The sequence below is a fragment of the Paralichthys olivaceus genome, chromosome 1, assembly GCF_024713975.1.
Source record: "Paralichthys olivaceus isolate ysfri-2021 chromosome 1, ASM2471397v2, whole genome shotgun sequence".
Classification (NCBI taxonomy): domain Eukaryota; kingdom Metazoa; phylum Chordata; class Actinopteri; order Pleuronectiformes; family Paralichthyidae; genus Paralichthys; species Paralichthys olivaceus.
Window position 1 is genome coordinate 30,396,617 of NC_091093.1, and position 26,536 is coordinate 30,423,152.

Sequence of the window (26,536 nt, forward strand, 5' to 3'; positions counted from 1 at the left end):
CTCCTGCACAAACTTATTTTCATGTTCCACAGGCCGATTTGATTCATCGGTTAATTGTAAAAAAACATATGACACACGATGCACATACTCAGAAACACACAATTAATAGATCAGCACAGAAATGTAAAAACAACGTAAGTCGATACAACAAAGAAATATTTAAAAAGAAATCAAAAAAACAGAGTAAGACACAGACGTATCACAAAGAAATACTAAAACAAACTGTTAATAAAAGGAGTCAGAAAGATGTAAAACAAGAAGAATCAGATGTGACTGAAGAAAAATTCAACCTATTATTGTTGTGACTGTTATAATGTTTTTATTATTATCAATAATCCTCAGTAACTGTAGTTTTCTGTCACTTGTTTTAAGTTCATTTAAAATTGTTTCTTTTGAAAGGCAGTACCGGATGTGTGTGTGTGTGTGTGGGTATACATCATCTGTCTTATTCTGAAAAGCAGTGCCGGATGTGTTTACGTCTTTTGTCGCCGCCCACTTGACGTATACCTCCGTGGACCTCGAACCTCCGCACCGACCCGCTCTCACTCTGCTCGCCGCCGCTGGGTTGCGGTCACTCGGCCATGGCCTCCATCGTCTGCCGGGTCCAGTTCCTGGAGGACTCGGACCCGTTCATCTGTACAAACTTCCCCGAACCTCGGAGACCTCCGACGGTGAAGGTGGAGGAGAACCTGCCGCTCAGCGAGCAGATCCCCGGGATCCACAAGCTGCTGGAGCCGCCGCTGAAGGTGGGTCACACACGGAGGTACCTGCCGGGAGGAGGGTCACCGTCCCGGGCTTCGTCCAGGACAACAGACCCGAACAGAACCAATCAGAACCCAGAGATTAGTTTAACAGAACTTTAAATAAAATGAAGGAAACAAACACTGAAGTAAGACTCGTTTCAAACTGACACCAAACTCCATTTAAAAATCACACAGTTGAATTTATCATCGCTTCATCCTTCGTGGAGAGAAGTCATTATTGATTCTGACATTTTAATTTGAGATAAATCTAATGATGTCAGCAGCTTTGGTTTCTACTATTTAATCACAGCAGATAGAGGCAGATATCTACACACACTGACATGTGGCTCCACATTAAGTTAGTACATTTTAACATAAGGTTTGGTTTGAGGTTATTTCAGCCTGGCAGCTCCTCATTAACATTTATTAAGTACATAAAACATGAATCTGATTCAATTCAAAAAAGTTCAACCTGGAGTAAAACATTCAAACATCCTGTGGAGCAGCAAACGACAAAGTGTCCAAATCAAAATTGAGATTGTTTTATTGCCCAAAGTTCAGAAGCCAGACCCTCAGGTTCCCTCGCTACACGGAGGTGTGGACATGTCCCCACTGTCCTCTCAGGTCTGGACTCTGAGGACAGAAACACAGCGCTCTGTTGGTGGAGCCACATTCTACAAACTGCAACACAACCAAATACTGAGGAGCTGAAGTTTCTCGGTCAGAGAACAAACAGGTTTTTACTCCTTTCTCACTTGAACCTGGTTCTCTGGATCTCTGGACTGAGGGGAGGGGGGTTCCGACTCATTAAGGGGGGGGGGGGGGGGGTTGTCTGGTGTAGTCCTGGCATTTGGAGGACCTGCTGAGGGGGTCTATGGGGGACACTTGTTATCGTTAGCAGTATGACTCAGGTGATTTTTGTCCCCGATGCTCAAGTAACAAGAGCCAAAAGAACTTTTAGAACAAGGACACCATGAAACACTGAAGGTCTGGACTCTAGAAGGTCTGCAGTTCTGGGGACTGAAGGTCTTGAGTCTGAAGGTCTAGACTCGAGTGTCCTATTGGTCTCAGCTCTGGAGGACTTCAACCTTTGGGGTTGAATATTCAGACTCTAGAATTCTGCATATCTGAGGTCTGAAGGTCATGAGGTCTTAATTCAGATTCTAGACTCCTGCAGGTCTCAGGCCGTAAGGTCTGGACTAGGTCTCAGTGTGAAGTCTAAGTGTAGAGACTCTGGAGTCCGCAGGTCTGAGGACTGGAACGTGTTCTTATCGTGTTTGTGACTTGCTGGTTGTTGGTCCGATGCACTGACCACAGTCGTCCTCAGGTTCTGTGGTCCAGAGATGAAGTGAAGCACAAGTATAAAGTAGAGTACGTGGAAATACTCGATTACAAATACAACAGTGCTCACAACTTCTTCTCCTAAGAATTTAAAGTCCTGAGTAATACAATGTCCTCTGAGGACTACGCTGCAGGAAGTCCCGCTTTCCCAACAGGAAGTGAAGTCTGCTCCATGTGTCAGTGACTCAGTCATTCTCGCTTCACTCACAGAGATAAAGTCACAGTTAGTCTGTTTGTGCCTGAACAGTTTTCGCTGACTCAGCAGTTTCACGTTTCTGCTGCGACCTGTCGACGCTGTAAATTATCACTTTTATTAAGACGTGTTTGAGCGGAAGCTTGAAATTCATCAGCGCAGCGAGACAGACGTCAGGCCGCGAGGCGTTCGGAGGCCGCTGGAATCAGCAGCATCAGATAAAGACCAGCGAGTGGCGGTCCCACTAGATTACATTCCTCCAACCAAACCCTAATTGTTCCCACCATGCCCCGGGGCTCGACCTGCAGCCGCGGCCTCTTCTGTGGATGAGTTGATAGGATCAATGTGGAGACTGGATTCTCCACATGAAGTCTTCTGCAGCGTTCCTGCTTCTCTGGACTAGTTCTCCCCCGTCATTGGCTGCTGCGGGCCGAGCGGAGGGTTGGAGGAAGAGGGTGGGACCTGTAAATATGAGATAAGGAGGATGGATGGACGGACGGATGTAATACTAACAACCGAGTGTTGATAAGAGCTGAACATGCTTCTCCTTCTGCAAGTGTGGAGCAGCGGAGGAACCATTATACACTGAGATATAAACAGCATCAAGTACTTGGGAGGAAACTGTTAGCCTAGCTTAGCACAGAGACTGGAAGCAGGGGAAAGTGTTAGCCTAGCTTAGCACAAAGATGGCACAGGGGGAAGCTCTGAGCACAGACCGGAGAGAATCGTTAACTTAGTTCGTTTCCTAACTTGTTCTCTGTTTTTATAAAAGTTTGGGAAACAACTTGAGTCAATTCAGTTTCAGATGTTTTCATCATAAACGTTGTGAAGGTCGGAAATGAACCTCGTCGCTCCACGTGACGTCATCGGCTCAGAACGTGGAGGTGATGTCATGTGTTGGTCACAGTGCAGCTCTGTGAGTGTGTGTGTGTTTTCAGATAGGTGGTGTGTGTGTGCGTGTGTGTGTGTGCACAGAGGAATGCCACTCTGCAGGTACACATACACACTGAGCTCAACATGGGAGTCGATCGTTCTCTGGCCTCGTTTCCATTTTCATATCTCAACATGACTCACAGCCGCACGACGCTCGGCCTGCCAGGCCCAGAGGCGCTGCAGAAATAGACAGAACCTTCTGGAAGTGGAGGAGGTTGGTTTGTCTGCTGCTCATCTCACACGACGCTTTCATCAGACATTAAAGGGGTAACCAGCGCTGCCGGAGCACGGAGGCGTGTTGTGTTTGACTACACGTGAAGAATCAGTCTCCAGTTACTTCCATTGTTTTGGATTTGGCTGCAACGCCGTTTGACCCCTGAAAGGTCCGTTAAGTCTGTCGCCTGCAGCTTCGTAACCTGAGGGTTGCGTGACGCTGTGAGTTTTATACACCCGGGATGTGCGTCCCATTATGGTCACAGGTGACTTTGCTGGTGTAACTGCTCGACCTGCACGTATGTGAGATGAAGACATCCAGCACCGCTGTCTGGTGCTCATCCAGAATTCATGGAACCTCAGTTACATTCTCTCGTTTCACTGACGCGTCTTAATCAATGATCCAATAATAACAGTATTAATTTGGTTGTGTTAACATTCAGCAGAAGAAGCACAGTCAGACTCAATCTCATCAAACAGGAAAGAGCTTACTGAAGGTTTATATTTATTTTAATCTGGTTTTAATCTTGACTCTGACGTCTGTTCGGATCAGGTGAACACTAACAGCTGATGAATCTCAGTCAGGAATAAAACTGACGGATAAAGAATGTAAAGAGGATCCTGTTCAACAACAGCTCTGAGCCCAGAGCCATTAATTAACTCAACCTGTGATTAAAACCCAGCGACACCACCTTCCTCTGTTCACACACGGTAAAGAGTTCATTATTAAATGTTAACATCTGATTCATCAACGTGTGTCATCGCACTGAAGCAGATTTAGATTCTGTAAAAACCTTCAGAGTTCACGTCGCACTGGTTTTTTTTTCACATCCGACGTGAAAACACGAATTTAAAGATTCAGTGTGACATCACTTCCTGATCTTTTCGTCATCCACCACAAACCTCCAGAAACCTGAGTGAGTGGGACTCACTGTAGAACGTGGATGTTTTTGTGGATCAGTTCAGGTGTTTAACGTCAGACGTCTTTATACGTGAGCGGGTGTGATGATGCGTTCATGGCTCTTATTTGATGTAGAAATATTGAGCTCTTCAGTAGAACAGGTTCTGTAGCTTCTGTTTATGTTTCATCATCTGTTTATTCTGTGGGTCGTTATTAGATCAGCTTCACTCTCACAAACCTTTAAACTGTTTTAAACTCCGACAGTATTTATTTCATTCAGTCTCTTTATTACGAAAGTGAAATATAACACACACACACACTTAGTTTACAGAGATTAACTGTCTCTGTCTGTCTGTCCGTCCCTCTCTCAGTTGGAGGAGTGCACTCTTCAGTTGTCTCCTAATGGGAACTACCTGGACCTGGACTCGTCGTTGTCGGAGCAGAGAGACGAGCTGGAGAGTTTCTACGAAGACGTGAAGTAAGAACAGTTTGTCTCCGTCTGTTTCATTCTCGTTTTTTCACTTAAACGTCAAAGAACACAAAGTTCAATGAGAAGAAAGAAGAAGCACCAACAGAAGAGTTTGGGCTCTGGATTGTTTCCTCCAGCAGCTTCAGGCTCGTGCTCGTTCTTATCTTGACAAAGTGGCTGCAAAGTCTTTTCCATTGTTTCCTTTGTTGTTGTGTGCAAGGACACGACCAGCGAGCATGAACTTTACCAAACACACCTTTAACCTCCTCCTCTTCTGCTGGTTCAACGTCAGCGGCCTCAGAATCAAATAATTAAATCCACATTCTTCACATCAGCCGGAGATGAAACTGCAGCGAATCATGGTGACTGTTGCTGAGTCATGAAAACACAACGTTCTGTTTTTAAAGTTGATTCAGTGAAACAGTGATAAACACACAGTCCACCAGCACGACCCCCCCCACTGGACACATTAGTGCAGTGTGTGTGTGTGTGTGTGTGTGTGTGTGTGTGTGTGTGTGTGTGTGTGTGTGTGTGTGTGTGTGTGTGTGTGTGTGTGTGTGTGTGTGTGTGTGTGTGTGTTCCCAGCTGAGTCTCTGGCAGCTGTAAAGATCTACAGGGTTTATAAATGTGGTGAACACGTCATTGGAAAAGGACCTGGAAACTGTGTGTGTGTGTGTGTGTGTGTGTGTGTGTGTGTGTGTGTGTGCGCTAAAAAAATCTCATAATTGTTCCTTTTTTTATCCTTAGACAAACACAAACTCTTACTTTCTCTCTTTCTCTCTCTCTTTCTCTCCCTCTCCCCCCCCTCCCTCTCTCATTCTTTCCATACCTCCATTCCGTCCTTCTTTCCAGACTCTGATCCCAGCAGGCCTCAGTCTGTAGGTTTATGAGGAAACTGTTCTGGGTTCAGTTCAGAGAGGCTCAGTCACTGATGATGATGTAAATAAAGATGGACGACATGACATCCATTGATCACCCTGTATGGTCATGAACCCCACCTCCTCCATGTTAGCAGATGGGACATGGACAAAACTAAAACATCTAATCTAGTCTCATTGAATCTCATATTAGTTCGTTCTGATCAGTTTTTATTTTAGCTTCTGGAGGAAGTGGACACCTGTCGTCCATCTTTATTTACAGGCTCCTGTCACATGACCTCCTTCCAGAAGAAAACAACCAGCATCAGCTCCGAGAGCAACGTAGAGAATCAGATACTAGAGTTACTGAGACTTTGCTCACTAAAATAAAATAAAAACTGTTTGCGTGCGGAGAAGACGATCTGTTATTCCATCAGTGTCTTCACACCAACACGTCCAGTGCACGTTGGTGCACGAGTTTGTTTTACTTTGAAAACTCTGTTCGAAGACCGGGACAGTTGTGTGAGTGCAGCCTGAGACCTTCTCAGTGTCACTGAGGTTGAACCAGTTTCTCTCTGCTGCAGCTTCACACTCTCACTGTCTCTCTCTTGATTTTTCCACAGAAAAGGAAAGAAGCCGATTCTGATCCTGAGGACTCAGCTCTCTGTTCGTGTTCACTCCATCCTCGGTAATTATCTCCTCCTATTTCTTCTTTCCACCAACTCGTCCCTCCTGCAGCACAGCGGTGATGAGTCAGGGGAAACTCTCGGTCAGGAGATCTCTCTCTCTCTCTCTCTCTCTCTCTCTCTCTCTCTCTCTCTCTCTCTCTCTCTCTTCTTTCCTTCTCTCTGTCCATTCTCTCACCACAGTGACGTGTTTCTCAGTCAGCTGCAGGTTTTCCTCAGATCTAGCAGCTTCTCAGAAAAACAGTGTCACGTCTGTTCAGAAAATAAAGATAAAAGATTGTTGTGATCAGATTCACCAGTGAAGTCGCTCCCTGAAGGTTTCTGCACCGACTCCTGACACACGAGCCGCGGTGGCGTGACTTCAAGTGTGTCCGCAGCAGGAGGTCGGTGTAAACGCCGCTCGTCTTGTTTTAGTTTGAAAACTCTGAGGTTGTGTTTGATTCTGGACAAACAGAGGTTTTTGTCAACAGTGATGCAGACGCCCACGTTCTCAGAAACCTCTGCTCTTTGTTTTCACCCTCGCTGTTCATCATTCGTTTTATTTTCTATAACTAAGCAACCAACTGCAAAGTAGACAATCCACTTCCTGTTTACAGGTGAGTGGTCATGTGGCCACAGCCTCAGTGTTGTGTTGTTTACATTCTGCACATGTTACAATAACTGTTGTTTTCTTTGGGAACATCAAGTTCTGGACTCGCTGCTCGCTCTGTTCATTTGACATTGTGGGATGTGTAGTTTTGAACGTGTGGACTCGGGAGGAGGAGTTTAAAGATGTTCTCCAGACAGAATGAAGGAGACGTGAGACGGAGGCTTAACTCACGTTGTTCCACAGAAAGACAAATGAAAGAGAAGTGTTGTTGCTCTTGTCAGGACTCGTCCCGCAGCAGCACGTTATCGATGAAGATGATGAAATCTGATTCCTGCTCCTCATCCTCGGCTCTTATTTCCTCTCTGTTCAGGCAGGACAGGTGTTGTGTCAGTGAACCTCTGCTCACTGTGACGTCTGAGAGTTTGAGCCTCAGTGAGAACGTCTGCTCTGCTGGACGGCCTCAAGTTTCCATACAGAGACAGAGAGTGTGAACAGGGAGATCAGGACAGAACCGCCATTGTTCAGGGAATCTCCTGTTTTGAAAAACATCCACACAACTGGTCCAAAGAGACTTTTTAAGAGAAACACTGGTTAGTTGAGGTTAGTTGAGGTTGATGTAAGTTGTTACCATGATGAAAGTTAGAGTGAGTCTCCAGGAAATCAATGTAATTAGAGATAATGTCCTCGAAAGTGATGGAGTGTGTGTGTGAGAGTTCAGTTTCTCTCTCCACTCAGTGGTTCTGCTGATGAGATCCTTGCAGAACAAACCTCAGATCTCAGTCTCGTCTTGTAATCGTGTCGTGTTTGTGTTCACAGCCGCTGGACACAACAGCACCGGGCAGGATTTCAATCATTCGTGACGTTTAGTTCCTTTAAGGGTCTGAAACCATGTGAGGACGTTTTGTGAACAGAGACGCGTCCTGGGAGGAGCTGCTGTTCGTTGACTGTCACCACTCGTCCTGAAAACTGAAAAAACGTAATGAGATTAAATCTGAGCTGATTCGTGTTGAAGCTCATTCTGAAGCTCGGATCTGTTTCCACAGCGACACAGAATTAAACCTGTTTTCAGACTCCTCCTCCTCCACATGACTCAAACATGGAGTCTGACTTTTGACCTTTCAGTGACCCCCCCCCCTCCCTCTGAATGACAGGAAGTTACTGGGACTCATCATTACACATAGTCAGTGATGACACCCCCCCCCCACACACACACACACACACACACACACACACACACTGTGGGGCTGAACTTCATCACAGACCTGAACGTGTTCAGACGTGCACAGTTCTTCTGCTCTGCTCCGTGTTCACTTACTATTATTATTGTTATTATTTTTATTTCGACTGTTCTCAGTCCGACCAGCCGAGGAGCCGACATGTTATTTCTGAGAGCGGCATCAGAGGAAGGTTCATCCTCTGAGGAGCAGGAAGGAGATCAGTGACTTTCAGACTTCACTTCATAACTTTAACCTTCCCTGGGAAACACTGAGCATTTCCCAGAGTTCCTGCTGCCACACTTCTCCCCCCCCCCCGTGCTGCCTGGCATGACCCAGCCCTTCCTGTTGTGGAGGGGATTTCCCAGCATGCTGCCTCCTCTGAGGCTGCGCTTTGTTGTGAGTGACAGAGGTGAAATCAGAACCTCTCTCTCCTTCGCTGCCATCAGGGTCAAACAAACGTTCAGTTCACATCTGACACGAACGTCTATCCTGTGATCAGATCGCTCCTCCTGCTCTGTGTGTGTGTGTGTGTGTGTGTGTGTGTGTGTGTGTGTGTGTGTGTGTGTATGTGTATGTGTGTGTGTGTGTGTGTGTGTGTGTTGACTGAGTCTAGCAGCAGGTCTTTATTTACCACGGTTTGCCGGAGCAGCTGTGTCTTCCCAGTCCGCATGCCGAAGTGCCCTTGGGCAAGACACCGAACCCTCTAACTCTCTTAACCCCAGATTGCCGCTGTCGGCTGTGCTGCCCATAGATGCGCTGTATGAATGTGTGTGTGTGAACAGGTGAATGGCAAACTGTCCAGCAGAGAAGCTTTGAGTGTCATCAAGTCTAGAAAAGATCTAGATAAGTAAATGTCTGAACAGTGTGATTGACAGCTAGGACCATCCAATGGCTGCAGGCTCCAGGCGTGGGTGGGCGTCTCCAGCTCCTACGACCTGACAGGATTGTAAACACAACACAGCGAAGCTAATGATGCGTTCGCTGACCAGCAGTCGCAGTTTTTCTGTCTCGACCCTCACGTCTTGGTTCTTCTCAGCTCTCAGAGAGAAAACTACAATCATGGCTGCTCTGACCGTCACCCGGCGCGGAGACGTGGTCCCAGCAGCCCGGTGGTGGTTCTGAGGTTTTTCTCTAAATAATGTTCTCCGCTCAGTTTAGAGTCAAATTAGCAACAATGGCACAAACAGGAAATACCAGAGAGTTTATCTGGGTCACTTCCTGTCTGCAGGAAAAACACAAGCATCCTTCCCTCTCTCTGTTCTTCTGTCCTTTCCTCTCTCCCCCTCTCTCCCTCTGTCTCTCCATCCCTGTGACATCATAATGCTAAAGAAACATTCGTTAGAACTTCTCCGGTGTCTCAAGCACCAAAAGGACGTTTGAAGCATCGTCCACTGTCACAGCTACGACTTGTGTTGTGTCACAATCAGATTAATCCCCCCATTAAACTCCAGAACTGTCTCCTGATTGGTTGGCGAGGGCGTGTGACCAGGAAGTGGTAAATGTGACATCAGTTGACAGTTTGTCTGCTGCTCTGGTTGAGTTTAGTGTTGTTATTATTTTTCATCCAGTTTTAAAACTCAAAATGAATAATGGCAGACGAACCCTGAGCTGATTTGATGTGTCTATTCTTACGGTCGACTCCCCCCCTCGAGGGACGTGTCGCTTCGGGGACAGACGTCCTGCTGAAACTTTGACCGTCAGAACTTAAAATAAGTTTTACGTCTCACTTTATTTATGTCTGTGAAATATGAGCACAATGTTATTTCCCACAAAGCTCTTTATAACAGGATGACCGACTGAACATGAATGCAACAAGACTCCTTCACATGAACATACTGTACGTGTGTGTGTGCGTGCGTGCACGTGCGTGTGTGTGTGTGTGTATGTGTGTGTGTCAGGAGGGAGGAATTTCACAGACTCTCAGCTGGTGTGTGTTTGTGATCCAGGGATGTTCCGTCCTCAGTCCTCTCAGCTGTTGCTGCGTTTGGCCGCCGTCTATCTTGGGTCAAAGTTTGTGGACGACTCGAGCTCGATGAGGAAACAACAGTTTGGTGCCCTCCACCTTTAAGCTTCTGTCAGGAGGTGAATCACAGGCACCAGGAAAGAGCCTGGATTCTCCTCCTGACCCCCACTGTATGTGGCAGTGTCGTTATTTGACACCCATCAGTAATCTGGAGCTGAAATGATTATTAAATTAGTGAATTAAAAGAAGATTCATTCAAGAAAATAACTTTTGAAGTCTGGAATAATGTGAAGATGAACACAGTTGTGGACTCAGCCATTCATCGAGTTTTAAAACCATATATCTATATTTATAGTTATGTATTGTTGTCGTTCTTGTTTTAAAAATGTCAGTTTCCCAGAGTTCAGAGCGACGTCTTCAGTTTGTCCGAACAACAGTTAAAACTCAAAGAGACGTGTTGACGTTTTTTCAGTTCGACATAAAACCACAACAATGAGGCTTCGTCCACACTGATGTCCACATCGCCGCAGCTATGATTTACAGTTTGAAAACTCGAGTGTTGTGTGTTCAGTGCAGAAACTGAGACATGATGACACAGACGCCCACGTTCTCTTCCTGATTGGAACCAATCTACTTCCTGTTTACATCACATGACCAGGTCACGTTTTCAGGTGTAAGTGTGTACGAAGCTGTTACTGATATGGGGCTAAAGATGCTTGTCTGGACTTTAGCATGTATGTAGCATGTACATGTATGTAGCATGTATCTCTGACAGATCAAATTCCTCAGCTCCAGTGAAACTTTGGAAATCTGTCTCTGACTCAGTGTTGGACTTTGTGGGGAAACAAGAAAACTGTGACGTCATCATTTATTTTTAGTCCTGTGAATCCACACTCAGCTCCTGTGGTGAAACATGTGAACAGTGGTGAAATATTCTGGGATGGATTCTTTTCCATTCAGCTCCATCTTTAACGGTCCAGACAGACTTCTTTTTTTTTTTGTATGACTGATGTGAAACACAGCCGTTCTTTGTTCCTCGGTGTCTCCGCTCGTCCCTGAGCTGCAGGGTGCTGCTGTCTGCGTCAGTCTCGGGTTTTATTCAGCTTCTTGTTAAACTCTCTGTGTGTTTTCTCTCTCTGTGATTGTGGAAATATCACAAACTGTCCATCTCTCATCTGTTCGCTAGTAATTTAGTTTGAAATGACAGGTCGCAGTTTCTCCCACAGAGTAATTTAAAGTGATGACACCTCTTAAACCTGCTGGAGCCTCCACACTCGCACTGCTCCACTTTGAATCCTAAAGTTTCCAGCGATGCAGCAGACCAGAGGAATATTTCCAGGAGAAACGTGGAGTCTGTGGTTTCAGTGTTTCTCTCAGTGGAGACGTCACAAAAAAAAAAAAAAAAAAAATCACTGCAACAACAGAGAAACACAATGACCTGAATCTGAAGATCGACCTTTGTCTCTCTGACTCTCCGCTCGTGTGAAATTGTGCTGACGAGGAGATTCACTGATTCTGTCTCGTCGTCCTGTGAAATATTTACTCAGTCAGTTTGACAGCAGACTGAAAACAGCTGATCGCAACGTCATGGAAACACAGATAACAGAGGGACAGGGATAACTGTTTATTTTTCGTTAACTGATTCATTTAATGAACCGTGTCTCTTTAGTAAAGGTTGAACTGTTTGAGTGATGATGATGATGAAGAGTGTGACTGTTATTATGGGATGGTTATTTTGCTGATGGCAAAAGGAGAGGAAGAGGGCCTCATTTATTTTATAAGTTCCCATGACAACCATGACTTGCTGTTGCGTGTGTTTCTGCTTTGATTTGTATCACGGGTTCATTTTCTCATGAACGGTTTGATGTGGTCTTTCCCTCAGATTGTTTATACATTCTCAGCCTCTGATTGGACGTCAGCACAGTTTCCCTGCTCAGGTCGAAGCTCGCTGGAAGATTCTCAATGATTTCAGCTTAAATCCAAAACAAGACAGGAAGTAGCTGCGTCTGAGACAAAATGTCGAGTGAATCATGTCGGTCGAGTTGCCTGAATCACGTTCATGTGTCAACACAACGTGTGTCACTGCGAGTGTTTGCCTGTGAGCTGTGTGAGCTATGACAGAGGTGCTGGTAGTGTTAGTGGTGAAGTAGTTTTGTCTCGATAGGACCAGGCTTTGGGTCCCATGAGGTCCACCGGTTGTTGACAAGGTCAGTGTTTATCACGGAAAAGTTCCTGAAGTGATAACAACAGTAACAAATCAAGGACACACACAGTCACACACACTCAGCAGAAGCCACAGGAGTGTCCGGAATGTGAAAGCGGTTGTACGAGCCGCAGTCGTTCCTGTCCAGGCCACCATCGGACATGATGTGTCACAGCTCTCTGTCTCCACCTGGTGTCCACTTGTGTGTCCGCACCTGATGGCCTCAGAAGAGATGGTTTGATTGAGATCCAGTTTAAAATGAAGCCGATTCACATGATGTGATATTAACAGAATGAAAACTTGATCACATGATGCTGTGAGACGTCAGGTCACTGGGACCTCGTGACCACGCTGTTGTTCACTTTAAACATCTCAGCTCACACTATGAACTTTGCTCCAGCGCCACCTTCAGGAGAAACTGTACGTCTGGACTGAGTGAACCTGAAGTGACTTCCTGTTTCCTGTTCTTATGTGTTTCAGAGAAACTGTACAACTCTCAGGGTCCAGAGCTCAGACGCTCTCTGTTCTCTCTCAAACAGCTTTTCCAGGTAAAACCCACAACAACGTCCCGACACATCAGAGCTTCATGATCAATTCTCTGGAATAAATCAACCTTGCCCTTGTTTCCGAACCACGACCTGGTTGAACGTGTGAAGTTGATGTGTCTTGTCCACAGTTTGACAGACGTGTCTCTTCTCCCCCTCTCAGGATGATAAAGACCTGGTTCCAGAGTTCGTGGCGTCTGAGGGTTTGACATGTTTCATTCAGGTTGGAGCCGAGGCCGACCACAACTATCAGAACTACATCCTGCGAGGTGAGACTCACCTGAGACAGGACACGCTGAGGGTTAAAGGGCTGCTCCACCCAAAACGTGTGTCCAATGCGTGTCCAACACGTGTCCAACACATGTCCAACACAAGACTAATACTTTACCAACGTGCTTCCAACATTTGTCAAACACATCATGCACACAACCAATACTGGACTATCACACCAACACGACCAGCACACGCCCGTCTACAAACCAATCAGAGTCAAGTATAGGTAGACGACGCCCACGTAGGTGACGACAGGACGGACGGTCTTTAGCCGTGTGTAATTGTGTGTCTGTGTGTGTGGTCAGCCCTCAGTCAGATCATGCTCTTTGTGGACGGGATGAATGGAGTGATAAACCACAACGAGACGGTTCAGTGGCTCTACACTCTGACAGGAAGTCTGGTGAGTCTGTCTCTATCAGAGTAAGATCACTGAAAGACGCAGGATGAGGCCGTGGGTTTAAAGCTGTGACGCCACCTGCTGGACAGTAATCGAATGTGTTTCTCTTCAGTCTCGTCTGGTGGTGAAAACGTCTCTGAAGCTTCTCATCGTGTTTGTGGAATATTCAGAGTCCAACAGTCCTCTGCTGATCAACGCTGTGAACACGGTGGACACACGCAGAGGTACACACACACACACACACACACACACACACACACACACACACGCACTATGTGACCTCGGTTAAACTTGTAATCATGTGACATCACAGGATATGAAACGTGACTAAATATTTGTGTGTCGTAGGTGTGAAGTCGTGGAGTTACGTGATGGATGTTCTGGAGGAGAGAAACGGCTCCGACACTGAGCTGCTCATGTTCGCCATGACGCTCATCAACAAGGTGAAGAAACAGTCAACAAGTTTTAAACAGTCACTCAACACAGTCAACGCCTCAACAGAAACTCAGACCCAGTCAGGATGTGGAACAATATCTGGATGCTATGACTGAGCTGTGTGTGTGTGTGTGTGTGTGTGTGTGTGTGTGTGTGTGTGTGTGTGTGTGTGTGTCAGACTCTGGCAGTACTTCCTGATCAGGACTCGTTCTACGACGTCACAGACAGTCTGGAGCAGCTGGGGATGGAAAACATCATCCACAAACACATGAACAACAAGATTACGGAGACCGACCTGCGGGCTCAGTTCGCTGTGTACGAGGTAAACGTACACAACAACACACACACCACACACACACACACACACAAAACTGTCACACAACTGACAAACACGCAAAGAACGACATCATCAGGTCTCTGTACCAATCAGGAAACATGAAGCCTCCAGTCACTCCAAGTGAAACTGTGTGTGTCTGTGTGTGTGTGTGTGTGTCTGTGTGTGTGTGTCTGTGTGTGTGTGTGTGTGTGTGTGTGTGTGTGTGTGTTGCAGACAGCTCTGAGAAACGAGGACGGCGAGGTCGACGACTCCGCCCCTCACGTCCGTAAAGAAAGAAGAAAGATGGTCACCAGCGATCAGGAGGGAAGGAGGAGCCGTCGCACGTCCAATCAAAACCTCCCCGACCTCCTGTCTTCCTCTGCAGGCTCCTCCCCCTCCACCTCACCCATCCCCCCTGTCTTCTCTCCCTCCTCCGCGAACAACCCCATCTCCCCCACCATCTCCTCCGCCTCTTCTCCGAGCCCCACGGCGGGACTCGGCAGCAGGGCCTCGTCTCCGCTGAGCTCCGAGCCCGACAGTCCCACCCCCAGTCCGTCTGGGTCTCATAGAGGGTCCCCACTGCCCCCTCACACCGCCGCCAATGGCACCATGACCGCAGAGCAGGACACGAAGACGCCATCCAGCCCGTAAGTGACTGAGCTGAACTATTCTCTTCTTCTTCAGAAACGTGTCACGCTATCGTCACCTGAGATGCTCAAAGAGTCAAAAGCTGTCGTCAGACATAAACTCAGGACAGTGGGGTTTGTTAGTGTTTGTCCTGTGAAGCAGCTGATTGTCCAACTCGTCCACAACAATAGGAACGTGTGGGGGACATTCAGGGGAGGGGCGGAGCCTGTAGAGCAGCAGGAGGCGGGACATGACGTATAAATCGTGCTGCGGAAAGATCAGTGTTGTTGTTAACAGCTCGTCCACACTGGTGTCGACCGTCACGTGTTAGAAACCTCATCAACACTTTCGCTCGCTGTGAATTTTCCAGCTGTTTTCTCAAATTCAGTTTGATCCGAACGTTCGATGGAAGACGACCTCTGACCCCCACTCCCAGTGACCCCTCCCCCTTCCTCTTGGGTTTCTGTGGTGTTTCCTAATGGTTCTGACCGTAGACTGTAAATACAGGTGGACGACATGACAGCTCCTGCCCCCTGGTGGCTGGCTGTTGTTTGATTTTATGAAACTGTCCAAGATACCATGATTGACAGCTGAAACTGACTTGTGATTGGTTGTGTGTGTGTATTGGCGGGGCCTCGAAGCTGCAGCTCTATGCCACGATCACTACTGCACCTGACCAAATGACCACTGCATCACCACAAGGTGGCACAATCTGTATCCAGGATATTTGGATTTCACTCCTGGCCAGTAGGAGGAGGTGCAGACGTGACGTCCATCTTTATTTACAGTTTCTTTTCTGACTAAACAACCAAACTGTTAATCCCGTAAAGAATCTGCAGACTAATCTATAAAAAGATAGTTGCAGCTGATCTAATGTGGGATCTGGTCCTGGTTCTTCTTCTTGTGTTTGACTTGGTGTGGGTTCTCTGTCTCTGATATAACCACTGGTGTGCTGTCCCCCCCCTGCTGTGGTGTGTCTGGACCACTAGGAGTCGCTCTTTCCTCAGTCACCACATGTTGGCCCTTGGTCTGGGCAGGAGGTCCAGACTATTCTCCAAAGCCAGCTCCATCTCTGAGGAGTCTTCAGCGGCCGGCAGGTCTGTAACTGAGACTGACCTCAGAGCAGCTGAGTCTGTGGAAACATCACTAACACACTCTCCAGCAGGCTGTAATTTGCATTGCAGTGACCTGAGGGTGGCGCTAGAGGAAAGTTCTGTGGGTCATTAAAATTAAAGGATTCATAAAATCAGCTCAGGTGGCGTGGAGGCTGTGAGAGCAGCACATCAATGAATCTGTTGTTGTTCCGCTGTCCACATACTTTTGGCCATGTTGTGAATTCCACAATCATAGAAAGTTGATGTTTCACATTTGAATCAAAAAAATCAGCTGTTCACCTGGAAACATTTAGCAGGAGTCACACTGACCACTCAGGCCGAGGTGATGACCTCTGACCTCAGAACACAGGACGTCCCCTCAGGTAGCTGCAGCAAATCAGATTAATACTTTTCTGTCTTTGTGAAGACGCCAGGTCTGAAACCTGAAGGTCAGAACACCGACTGATCATTATATCAGGTCCTCGCAAAGATAAAAGACAAACACACACACACACACACACACACACACACATGCAGCAGCTGGATGAACTGTCAGAAAAAGTTTTAAGAATTTATACTGTGTTTATACAGCTCGTCCCCCACAGACGTCGTCTTTCAGGAGAAGTCATCCCAGTTGAATCCGGAGCAGTCGAGCAACAAGGCGGAGCCTAAGAGCGGATTCAAGTGAGTGAAACGGACGAGGTGGGCTGTACTGGGATGTGTGGTAACCATAGTAACCACAATGCTGCAGATGTATGATCACAGTTTTGTCGTAGATCAACATGACTTAAAGTTTTATTCTGGATTTGCACAAATGTTTAAGTCACTGTTATAATTCAGCTGTGAATGTGGAAACATCTGGATCTTTTCTCGATTATCATTTTTTTATTCCATCTGGCTGATTTCTGGATCCTTTCTTCATGATGTCACTGTGATTTTATTTCTGGATCCTTTCTTCATGATGTCACTGTGATTTTATTTCTGGATCCTTTCTTCATGATGTCACGGTGATTTTATTTCTGGATCCTTTCTTTTTCTCTGGATCGTCTCCAGGTTTTTATGTTTCTAGTTTTCATTTATTCATCACCTCTTTTCTTGATCTTATGTTTTCTGAATTTTCTGGATCTTGTTCGTAAAATATATTTTTTTTTCTTCTGGATTTTCTCTTTGGTTTGACTCTCACCACGCTCTCGCTCTTTCTCTCTCTCCATCATAAAATGTTATTGTTTTGTCTGTTGCTCTAATCCTTCTCTCTCTCTCTTTCTTTTCCTCCTCCGTCGTCTTTTCTCTTCTTTTCCTCCCTCGTCCCTCCCCCAGCTCTGGGGAGTCTGACTCGCTCTTCTGGTGAGTACACGTAACCCCCCCCCCTCCTTCACAGACCTGTCATCAGGTTTTGTGTCGTAGCAGCTGAGGATGATGGGAAACCTGTTGGTGCGTGTGTGTGTGTGTTGTTCAGCTCTGTGTTGTGTCTCTGCAGCTCAGATGACTGTAATGTAAATCAGGACAAGCCGGTTCTAAAGAGGTTTGAGTAAGTACTGCTGCAGCCCCACTGCATGCTGGGAGCTGGAGGGTGGACAACCGGGCTCTTCTGCATTTGGTGCCTCGCAGTGTGTTTGTGTGTCTGTGTGTGGTTGCAGCCTGGGTTGTGGTGATCTGTTTGCAGGGTCTGAGTCTCGTCCTTACACCTGAAACAGTTTTAGAGAAAAGAATCAAAAGATTCAACTTCATGTTGTTTTATTATTTTTTAATATAAAATCAAAGCCGTGACTTTTTCCTCTGGTGAGTTGAATTCGTTCAGGTCAGAGTCATTGCACCTCAGTGTCATCCCCTCCCCCCTTCACCCATCCATCCGGAGCTGGTCTGGATCTGTTGTGGTTCGGATCAGAACAAGTGACTGTGATTGTTGTGAAGCTTCTAAACACAGACATGAAGTCCAGATGTTTCATTACAGAACAGAGCAGCAGCACATCTGTGGTTCCTCACACCTGGACCAGGTCTAATCTTCCACGTGTATGTGTGTGTGTGTGTGTGTGTGTGTGTGTGTGTGTGTGTGTGTTGCTGCTGCTGGTGGTGGCGGGGCTGATTCTCGGATCCTGGTGTGTCGTGTGTTTTTAATCTGCCTGCAGCTGGTTTGGTTTTGAAAAATAAAAATGAATCTGGTGAAAATTGTGATTGATTAAATGACGTGTTTCCTTCACCTGTTGTTCGTCTGTAGTTTGTTATCGTCATTATGTTCAGACTCAAACTGTCAGCGTGTTCGCCCCCCCCCCCCCCCTGTCTGTGTCTATGAGAGCAGTGGGTCCTACTGAAGATGTGACAGATATAGCGTCCTCTAGTGGTGATGGTGTAGATTACACATGATACCGTCAGTTCGTGGGGTTTGATGTTTTTCTGCAGTTTGAGTCTGAACATGAGATTTAATGATAAAAATAAAAAGTGAAATGTTTTGATTCAGGGTTCAGGACGATCTGTTCAATCTAATGATTAAAAATCGAATCAATGAAGTGATCAATTCATTTTAAAGTTGATCGGAACGTTCTGCTGTGTGTCGGCCATGTTGACTCCATGTCACCCCCCCCCACAGAGGTGGCTTCCTGCGCAGCCTGGCCGCCACACAGTGGGAGAAAAAGAGAAGAAGTAAACAGTTCAGCCAGTCCAGGCTGTCCTCGTCTGATGACGTCATAACCCCGAGCTTTCAGCCCGCTGCAGATGAGGGGGGAGGGGCCACAGAGTCGTCACGTCACGGTCAGAAAACAGAAATAAACATTTACTTCATAAAAAACATGACAACACCGTGACACGTTTGTGTTGTTGCAGCTTCCAGCGGCTCGGACGCAAACGGACACTCCCAGAATGACCCGACCACCGATACCGCCGCTGACACCAGCGAGGACACGGGGAGCTTCCAGGCCGGTGAGGGAGCACATGTTCCTACACTGCAGCTGACGGAGCATCAGCAACGAGTGAACGTTCACAAACAACGTGAACCGTTTAACATTTCAAGGCTGCAGCGAATCAGACGAGAAAGAACGAGCCGAGTTCAGCAAAACACATTTTATATGTTGAAGCAGATTCTTTTGTTTCACTCAAAGTTACTTTGTCGTTCAATCAGTTATATAATTTATTACATCACAGCTTCTGTTCGAGGTTGTTTAGAGCACCTGCTGACCTCTGACCTCTGGGAGGGGGCTGAAGAAGTGGACGTCACGGAGACAAAAATCTGCTGCTTCACTTCACCTGTGACTTTTTCCTCTTCTGGAAATAGAGGCAGAGTGAGATCTCTGTTGTGTTTCCCTCCTCTCAGGTGGAGAAGACCATGGCGGTCGGGGTCGTGTGTTGGAGCGTCTGTCCAGCATCAAAGCGCGCTCAGTGGAGCCCTCTGCAGCCTCCGAGAGCAGCGCCTCCCGCAGGGCGGAGCTGGAGGGGCTGGAAGGATCCGCCCAGGCAGCGCTGGCTCGACTGGCTGAAGAACGACAGGTCAGAGTGAAGACCTGTGCGTGACGTCATGTGACTCGGGATGAAAGCTGACGTGGTAAAACAACGTTAATTCACTCCTTCATATAAACGGTGTAAACATGTCACCATCAGAGCCGTTACATCCGGCAGCAGAGCAGCATCGACGTGGAGGGCCCCGCCCGCCGCCTGGAGACCACCCAGATGACCCCGCTGGGCCCCGGGGGTCCTGCCGACGCCTGGGACCAGCTGCAGCCGAGCGCCGCTGCCCTGCGCATCAAAGACCTGGACTTCTCCGACCTGCTGGACGAGGAGGACATCGACGTGTTGGACATGGACACGCTCGACTCCACCTCCGCCTCCGCCTGCTTCTCTGGCATCCCTCCCGCACCCCCTCCTCCCCCAGGCATGGCTCCCCCTCCTCCTCCTCCCCCACCTCCACCACCTGGGGGCATGGCTCCTCCTCCACCACCTCCCCCTCCTCCAGGTGCTCCTCCTCTTCCTCCTCCTCCCCCCTCGTCCTTGGCGGCGTCCACGCTGAAGAAGAAGAAGACGGTGAAGTTGTTCTGGAGGGAGCTGAAGCAGGCTGACAGACCTGAGAGGTGTCGTTTCGGCCGGGGGACGGTGTGGGCGTCTCTCGACAAGGTGGCGGTGGACACCGCCCGCCTCGAACACCTGTTTGAGTCTAAGGCAAAGGAGCTTCACGTCGCCAAGGTAACCGGACCTGGTCATGATTTAAGCAAAATAGGTTTTTGATTTTTCTGAATGATGATTGAATTGATTTCACATTTAACGAAGTTCGCTGAGTGTGAACGCTGAAGTAGCCGCAGGTCGTGGTCAGAGCGCTGCCACGGGGACATTTTAACACCACGTGTCTGATTGTGCAGAAAGGACCTGAGACCAAGAAGTCTGAGATTCTGGTTCTGGACTCGAAGAGAAGCAACGCCATCAACATCGGTATGACTGTGCTGCCGGCCGTCCACGTCATCAAGACCGCCATCCTCAACTTTGACGAGTTCGCCATCAGCAAGGAGGGGATAGAGGTAACATGTACTTCCTGTCTGAGTCTATGATGACTGTGTTAGAGGTGAAAGGTCACCTCTAACACAGTCCCCCCCCCCCCCCCCCCCCCCCCATGTTGAGCAGAAGATCCTGACCATGACCCCCACCGACGAGGAGAAGCAGAGGATCCAGGAGGCTCAACTGGCCAATCCTGACGTCCCTCTGGGCACGGCCGAGCAGTTCCTGTGCAGCCTGGCCTCCATCAGTGCCTTGACCCCCCGACTGCAGCTGTGGGCCTTTAAGCTCAACTACGAGGCTCTGGAGAAGGTAACACACACGCAGCGTCACGTGGTCATTGAATGTGATGTCATCATGGTATGATGTGAATCAATAGGTCAAAGTGAGGTCATGTGACCACTGATGGTCATTGTTAACATGAATGCATGTGCGTCGCCCCCTGCAGGAGATCGCAGAGCCGCTGTTCGACCTGAAGCTGGGCATGGAGCAGCTGGCGTCCAATCAGACCTTCAGGAGGATCTTGGCGACGCTGCTCGCCATCGGAAACTTTCTCAACAGCTCCAGCGTAAGAACACGAAGTCTCCTCCACACGAGTGATTCACTCGTGTGACACGTGAGGTCAAAGGTCAACAGACGTTCTGTGACGGATCAGTTTTCTCTCTCGTCTCGTCCGTCCCACACTTTTCTTTCATTCGTCCGTAGAATCATTCATGATGGTCAATGACCAGAGTCGCACACTACTTTCACAATGCATTATGGGAATCTGAGTCCACTGGATGATAACCCTCAGAATGAGCTGCAGAGTCACTGTTTGATGATGTCATGAAGCGGGGGGGGGGGGGGGGGGGGGGGGGGGCTGACATTCACCTCCTCAGGTGTTAATCAGGTTAAACATGTGCAGTGTTTCCTCTGTGATGAGATCATACGAACACGTGTGGGAGTCATCACATGTTAGATATGACAGTCAGAGAGAGGAACACAACTGGTACACACACACACATTACACAGACACACACACACATACACACATTACACACACACACAAGTCACACAGTCACACACACATTACACACAGACAAACACACACATACACACATTACACACACAAACACATATCACACAGACACACACACGCACACACATTACACACAAAAACACATATCACACAGACACACACACATACACACATTACACAAACACATGTCACACAGACACACACACACACAAACACATATCTCACACACACGCAACTCACAGATCAGTGTCAAATCTGTTTGAAGAGACAACAGATGTTATCTGTAATCACAACCTGTGTGTGTGTGTGTGTGTGTGTGTGTGTGTGTGTGTGTGTGTCCAGGCTAAAGGCTTTGAGCTGGGTTACCTGGAGAAGGTGGTGGAGGTGAAGGACACTGTTCACCGTCAGTCTCTGCTCCATCACACCTGCAGCCTGGTGGTGGAAAATTACCCAGAATCCTCTGACGTCTACTCGGAGGTTCCTGCCATCACTCGCTCTGCCAAGGTACCGCTCTGCGTCACGTGTTTGCTTGTAGCTCTGTGATGAGCTTCAGTTTGTTCAGGTTGTGACAGGTGAGTTTTTCTGCAGGTGGACTTCGAGCTGCTCGCAGAGAACCTGGTCCAGCTGGAGAGACGCTGCAAAGCATCATGGGACAACCTGAAGGTGGTCACCAAACACGAAATGAAGGCAGGGCTAAAGAACAAGATGACGGACTTCCTGAAGGACTGTACACAAAGGATCATCATCCTGAAGGTGGTGCACCGCAGGGTCATTAACAGGTGCTACACACACACACACAATATACACACACACACGTGCACTAAATACACGCACAATAACACAGATGTGTGTGTGTGTGTGTCAGGTTCCACTCCTTCCTGCTGTTCCTGGGTCAGCCGTCATCATCAATCAGAGACATTAAGGTCACGAGCTTCTGTCGCATCATCAGCGAGTTCGCTCTCGAGTATCGAACGACCAGAGAGCGAGTCGTCACCCTGAAACGAAAACGAGCCGCTCACCGAGAGAGAACCAAGACCAGAGGCAAGATGATCACCGAGGTAACGACCCCGCTGACCCTGACGCACGCGGGGAGGTCAGAGGTCGCAGCACGACAGACGCTCAGAGCGGCTCCATTGTTCTCTGGTTATTTTTAGTTGTGTTTGATCCCAACTCAGCTGTTCTTCATCCTCCTCATCTTCCTCTCAGACGGAGAAGTTCTCGGGGGCGGTGCCTCACCCGGACAGTCCCTCCCCTGTCTCCGTGTCGACAGAGGCGGAGTCGGCTCAGGAGGAGGAGCATGAGAACATGAAGAACCTGTTGATCAGCAGCGACGTCAGTCTGAGTGTCGACCCGAGAGGCCTGAGACGCTCCAGAGCCGTCCGCAGTAAGACTCAGTCCGAGTACTTGAGTAAATGTACTTAGTTACTTTAAAGATGCTTTGTCTGACATCACATCACAGGAAGGAAGCTGTTACTAGTTTTATTTCAAAATAAAAGCCTCCATTTTTTGATTCAGAATCTGTGTTGAGTCAGATCTGATCGTACATGACGGCTCCCTGAAGTAACGTCAGTGTCTCTCTGTGGCCCCCTAGTGTCTGGCTGCAGTATAGGTCATAAACCTCGCCTCATCCATGTTAGCAGATTGGACATGGACCAAAAAAAAGAAGACGTTTGTCAAAGATGGTTTCTGTCTCATCACACTGATGTTCAAGTGTTTACGTTTCTGATCAGTTTGGTTTTAATTCGTTATTTGATGCTACGTAGACGGGCGGAGACGTTATGGTTGACAGCTAACAGACAAACTTTGACCCCCAGTGATTCAGCGTTCGTATCAGACATGTCATCCATCTTTATTTAATGTCAGTGATCAGTGAACGTCTCAGACTTTCTTCACAGTGAAGACAGATTGAGTCTTGTTCTGGACATCCTGGTCTCCAGCCTTGTTCTGGGTTAAGTTCTGGTTCTGGTCTGCAGGTCTCGGCAGGGTGAGTCCGTGTCAGATGTCTGTAGCCAGAGACGACGGGACCAGCTCCCAGGACGACGCCACAGACGAAATCATGGACCGACTGGTCAAATCCGTTACTCAGAATCCCTCAGACAGAGCTTCAAGCCCCAAGACCCGCAAACGCTCCCGACTCAACAGGAAGTCATGTAAGTACAGAGAAATGTCGTAATGTTCCTTTAAGGTCAGATGTGAGCAGACGTCTGTGGCTTGCATCTTCAGAAGGTCGTGACCCCGCCCCCTCGCCGCCTCGCTCTGGTTCAGACTCTGTTGAGACACAACAGCGGCTCTGTGTTCACAACATCCTCGTTATCTGAGCAGCTTCACGTCTGTGTTTTCACTTCATCACTTAATCCGTCACATGATCGTCCAATCAGATCGACCTGCTGCTGCGGAGGACGCCCCGACCTCCACCGCCACTCGCAGTCATCACGCAGCCGAGAGCCGAACACTGAACGAAAACTTTCAGCCGCAGTAATATTGATCGGTTAATGAGATGACGTCAGAACTCACCGCTGCACGTGATTGGTCAGATTAACGTCAGGGCAGCGTCACACATTCACAGCGTAGCTTCGTGGCCGGTGACGTCACAGCTTCCACCAACATTAACGACGTTTGTGTGTCGACCTCACTTTGTGCGTCGTCGGTGTAGTTTTCACCGTGAGACTCTGAGCTGCGACTTTATGATGTCGCACATGAAAGTAACTCGCTCGTCCGACGACAACAACCTCACACGGACGACACACCTGATTCCTGTGTGTGTCACATGGAGCTGTAAGATGCAAACAGACAAACAACAGTGATGTTCGGTGTGTGGACACAGCAGCAACACATCACACAGACACACAACAACATCACACAGACACACAACAACATCAGACACACAACAACATCACACAGATACACAACAACATCACACAGACACACAACAACATCAGACACACAACAACATCACACAGATACACAACAACATCACACAGATACACAACAACATCACACAGATACACAACAACATGACACAGATACACAACATCACACAGACACACAACAACATCACACAGACACACAACAACATCAGACACACAACAACATCACACAGATACACAACAACATCACACAGATACACAACAACATCACACAGATACACAACAACATGACACAGATACACAACATCACACAGACACACAACAACATCACACAGACACACAACAACATCACACAGACACACAACAACATCAGACACACAACAACATCACACAGATACACAACAACATCACACAGACACACAACAACATCACACAGACACACAACAACATCACACAGACACACAACATCACACAGACAAAGCAGCAACACATCACACAGACACACAACATTTTTGTTATTGTTTGTTTTTATTTCTAAGTAAACCTGAGTTTTTTTTCTGTGACGATCATACGAGAGAGAATCATACCTGCTAACACGAGTGTGTCTGTGTTGTGTGTCTGTGTTGTGTGTCTGTGTTGTGTTGCAGTGAGGAGGACTCTGAGGAGCGGCCTCAGTCTGGACGTGGTTCAGGCTCTGGGACTCAGCAACAAGACGGGAGACAAAGTCTGATCGATCGATCGATCGCTGATCGTTATTGATTAAAGAGACTGGAATCAGGTCAGCTGATCAGATGAGAGGCTCCGCCCACCGACAGGAGTGACTGATTCAAACTGAACAAACTTTATTGTCAACACTGTTCACGTGGAAACAGTTAAAACCCAGAGAATCAGTGTGTGGTTTTATAACGTGTTGAAATTAACATGTTGAACAACAGCAGCTGACTCACACACACAGACACACAAAACACTGCACAACACGCACAGATACACACACTGAACTACACACTCTCAGCTGTTTTTCATTTTTAAATACACGAACAAACCTTTTCACAAATTCACAAGTTTCAATGTTTAAAAAGTTCATGTTTTAATTCTTAATGACACACACACACACACACACACACACATAAAATCCAAACTTTAAAATGTTTGATATTTAAAATACACATGAAGTAAAAATCACTTTCACCAACATTTCACTAAAGTCTGAGTCTGAATCGAACTGAATGTAAAGAGTGTTTTAAAATTAAATCACTGATCAATATTCTCATTGATTCAGCTGATGAATCAAAGTTAAAGCAGGAAACTGATGAACTGAGACTTTAAAACATTTAATGATCATGTTAAATATTAATACAGAAAGTAAATAAGGTTTATTTAACTGACGTTTGTGGTTCAAATATCATTTGTCCTCACGAGAGATTCAGACTCAGACCAGGTGAGACGTCACCTTTAAAACCAACACACACACACACACACACACACACACACACACACACACACACACACACTTCATGTCACAGAACTAATCAGACTTAAATCACTGAACTGTTTTGTTCCACAACATGTCATTATCACAGCACTGTGTGTGTGTATGTGTGTGCGTGTGTGTGTGTGTATGTGTGTGTCAGCTGCTTCAGGTCAGTTTGTGTGACTCTGCTGACGAAGACCGTTTTAATTTAAAGAGGAAGATGAACATTTTATAGAAACATTAGAGGAAGAGTGAACCTGTTCCATGTTCTAAGTAATAAAGTTTTTTTTTATAAAATGCAACAGTTTTGTTCGTTTTCTTTAAAATGTCGACGTCTCTGATTCTTAGAAAAACCTTCATTATTATTAAAAACTGTATTTTTTTTTATTATAAAAGTTGATAATTGATTAAAACAACTTACTGGTGAAGTTTCATAAGCTTTTATTTTGAAGGCCGCCACAGGACAAAATAAAACGCTCCACCAGACGGAGGAGGGGTTTGTGTGTGGTCCGGGGGCCCTGGTCAGGTCTTCCACTTGTTCCCAGGGGCCTCACATAGAGCAGCTCAGAAGAGCTCGGCTCTGAAGGAGCAACATGGAGTCGCTGCAGTGACGACGGGTTCTGTGTCGGCCTGAGCTGCAGGTGGTGGTCGGGCCTGGGCGTGGTGGTCGGGCCTGGGCACGCTGGCCCCCAGACTCCCAGCTGACTACAGGGTG

At 47.3% G+C, this 26,536-nt stretch overlaps 1 protein-coding gene across 6 annotated transcripts; it reads left to right on the plus strand.

The window, feature by feature from the left end:
* The first annotated feature begins 476 nt into the window (after positions 1-476).
* On the plus strand, positions 477-26,123 carry fhod1 (formin homology 2 domain containing 1). 6 transcript variants are annotated; one of them, XM_069530689.1, is made up of 27 exons: positions 486-746; positions 4,696-4,802; positions 6,274-6,338; positions 12,789-12,856; positions 13,017-13,122; positions 13,432-13,526; positions 13,636-13,747; positions 13,872-13,966; positions 14,137-14,280; positions 14,509-14,921; positions 15,891-15,998; positions 16,587-16,679; positions 17,313-17,339; positions 17,473-17,523; positions 18,580-18,740; positions 18,813-18,908; positions 19,300-19,472; positions 19,584-20,162; positions 20,336-20,491; positions 20,595-20,777; positions 20,914-21,033; positions 21,826-21,987; positions 22,072-22,262; positions 22,349-22,541; positions 22,690-22,867; positions 23,457-23,633; positions 24,998-26,123. In XM_069530689.1, exons 1-27 carry the CDS (start codon positions 582-584, stop codon positions 25,078-25,080), a joined length of 4,101 nt encoding a protein of 1,366 aa, XP_069386790.1. In that variant the 5' UTR covers positions 486-581; the 3' UTR covers positions 25,081-26,123. The 6 variants fall into 6 exon arrangements, with proteins under 6 accessions (XP_069386797.1, XP_069386795.1, XP_069386800.1 ...); XM_069530696.1 differs by lacking the exon at positions 15,891-15,998 and having other exon boundaries at positions 477-746; XM_069530692.1 differs by lacking the exon at positions 17,313-17,339.
* The last annotated feature ends 413 nt before the right edge of the window (positions 26,124-26,536 follow it).

Excerpts from the sequence above, each read along its gene's own strand:
- fhod1 (XM_069530689.1), top strand. The coding sequence starts at position 582 with ATGGCCTCCATCGTCTGCCGGGTCCAGTTCCTGGAGGACTCGGACCCG. Across the intron at positions 19,473-19,583 it reads GACTGGCTGAAGAACGACAG|AGCCGTTACATCCGGCAGCA; the intron begins GTCAGAGTGAAG and ends TGTCACCATCAG. Across the intron at positions 21,034-21,825 it reads ACTTTCTCAACAGCTCCAGC|GCTAAAGGCTTTGAGCTGGG; the intron begins GTAAGAACACGA and ends GTGTGTGTCCAG.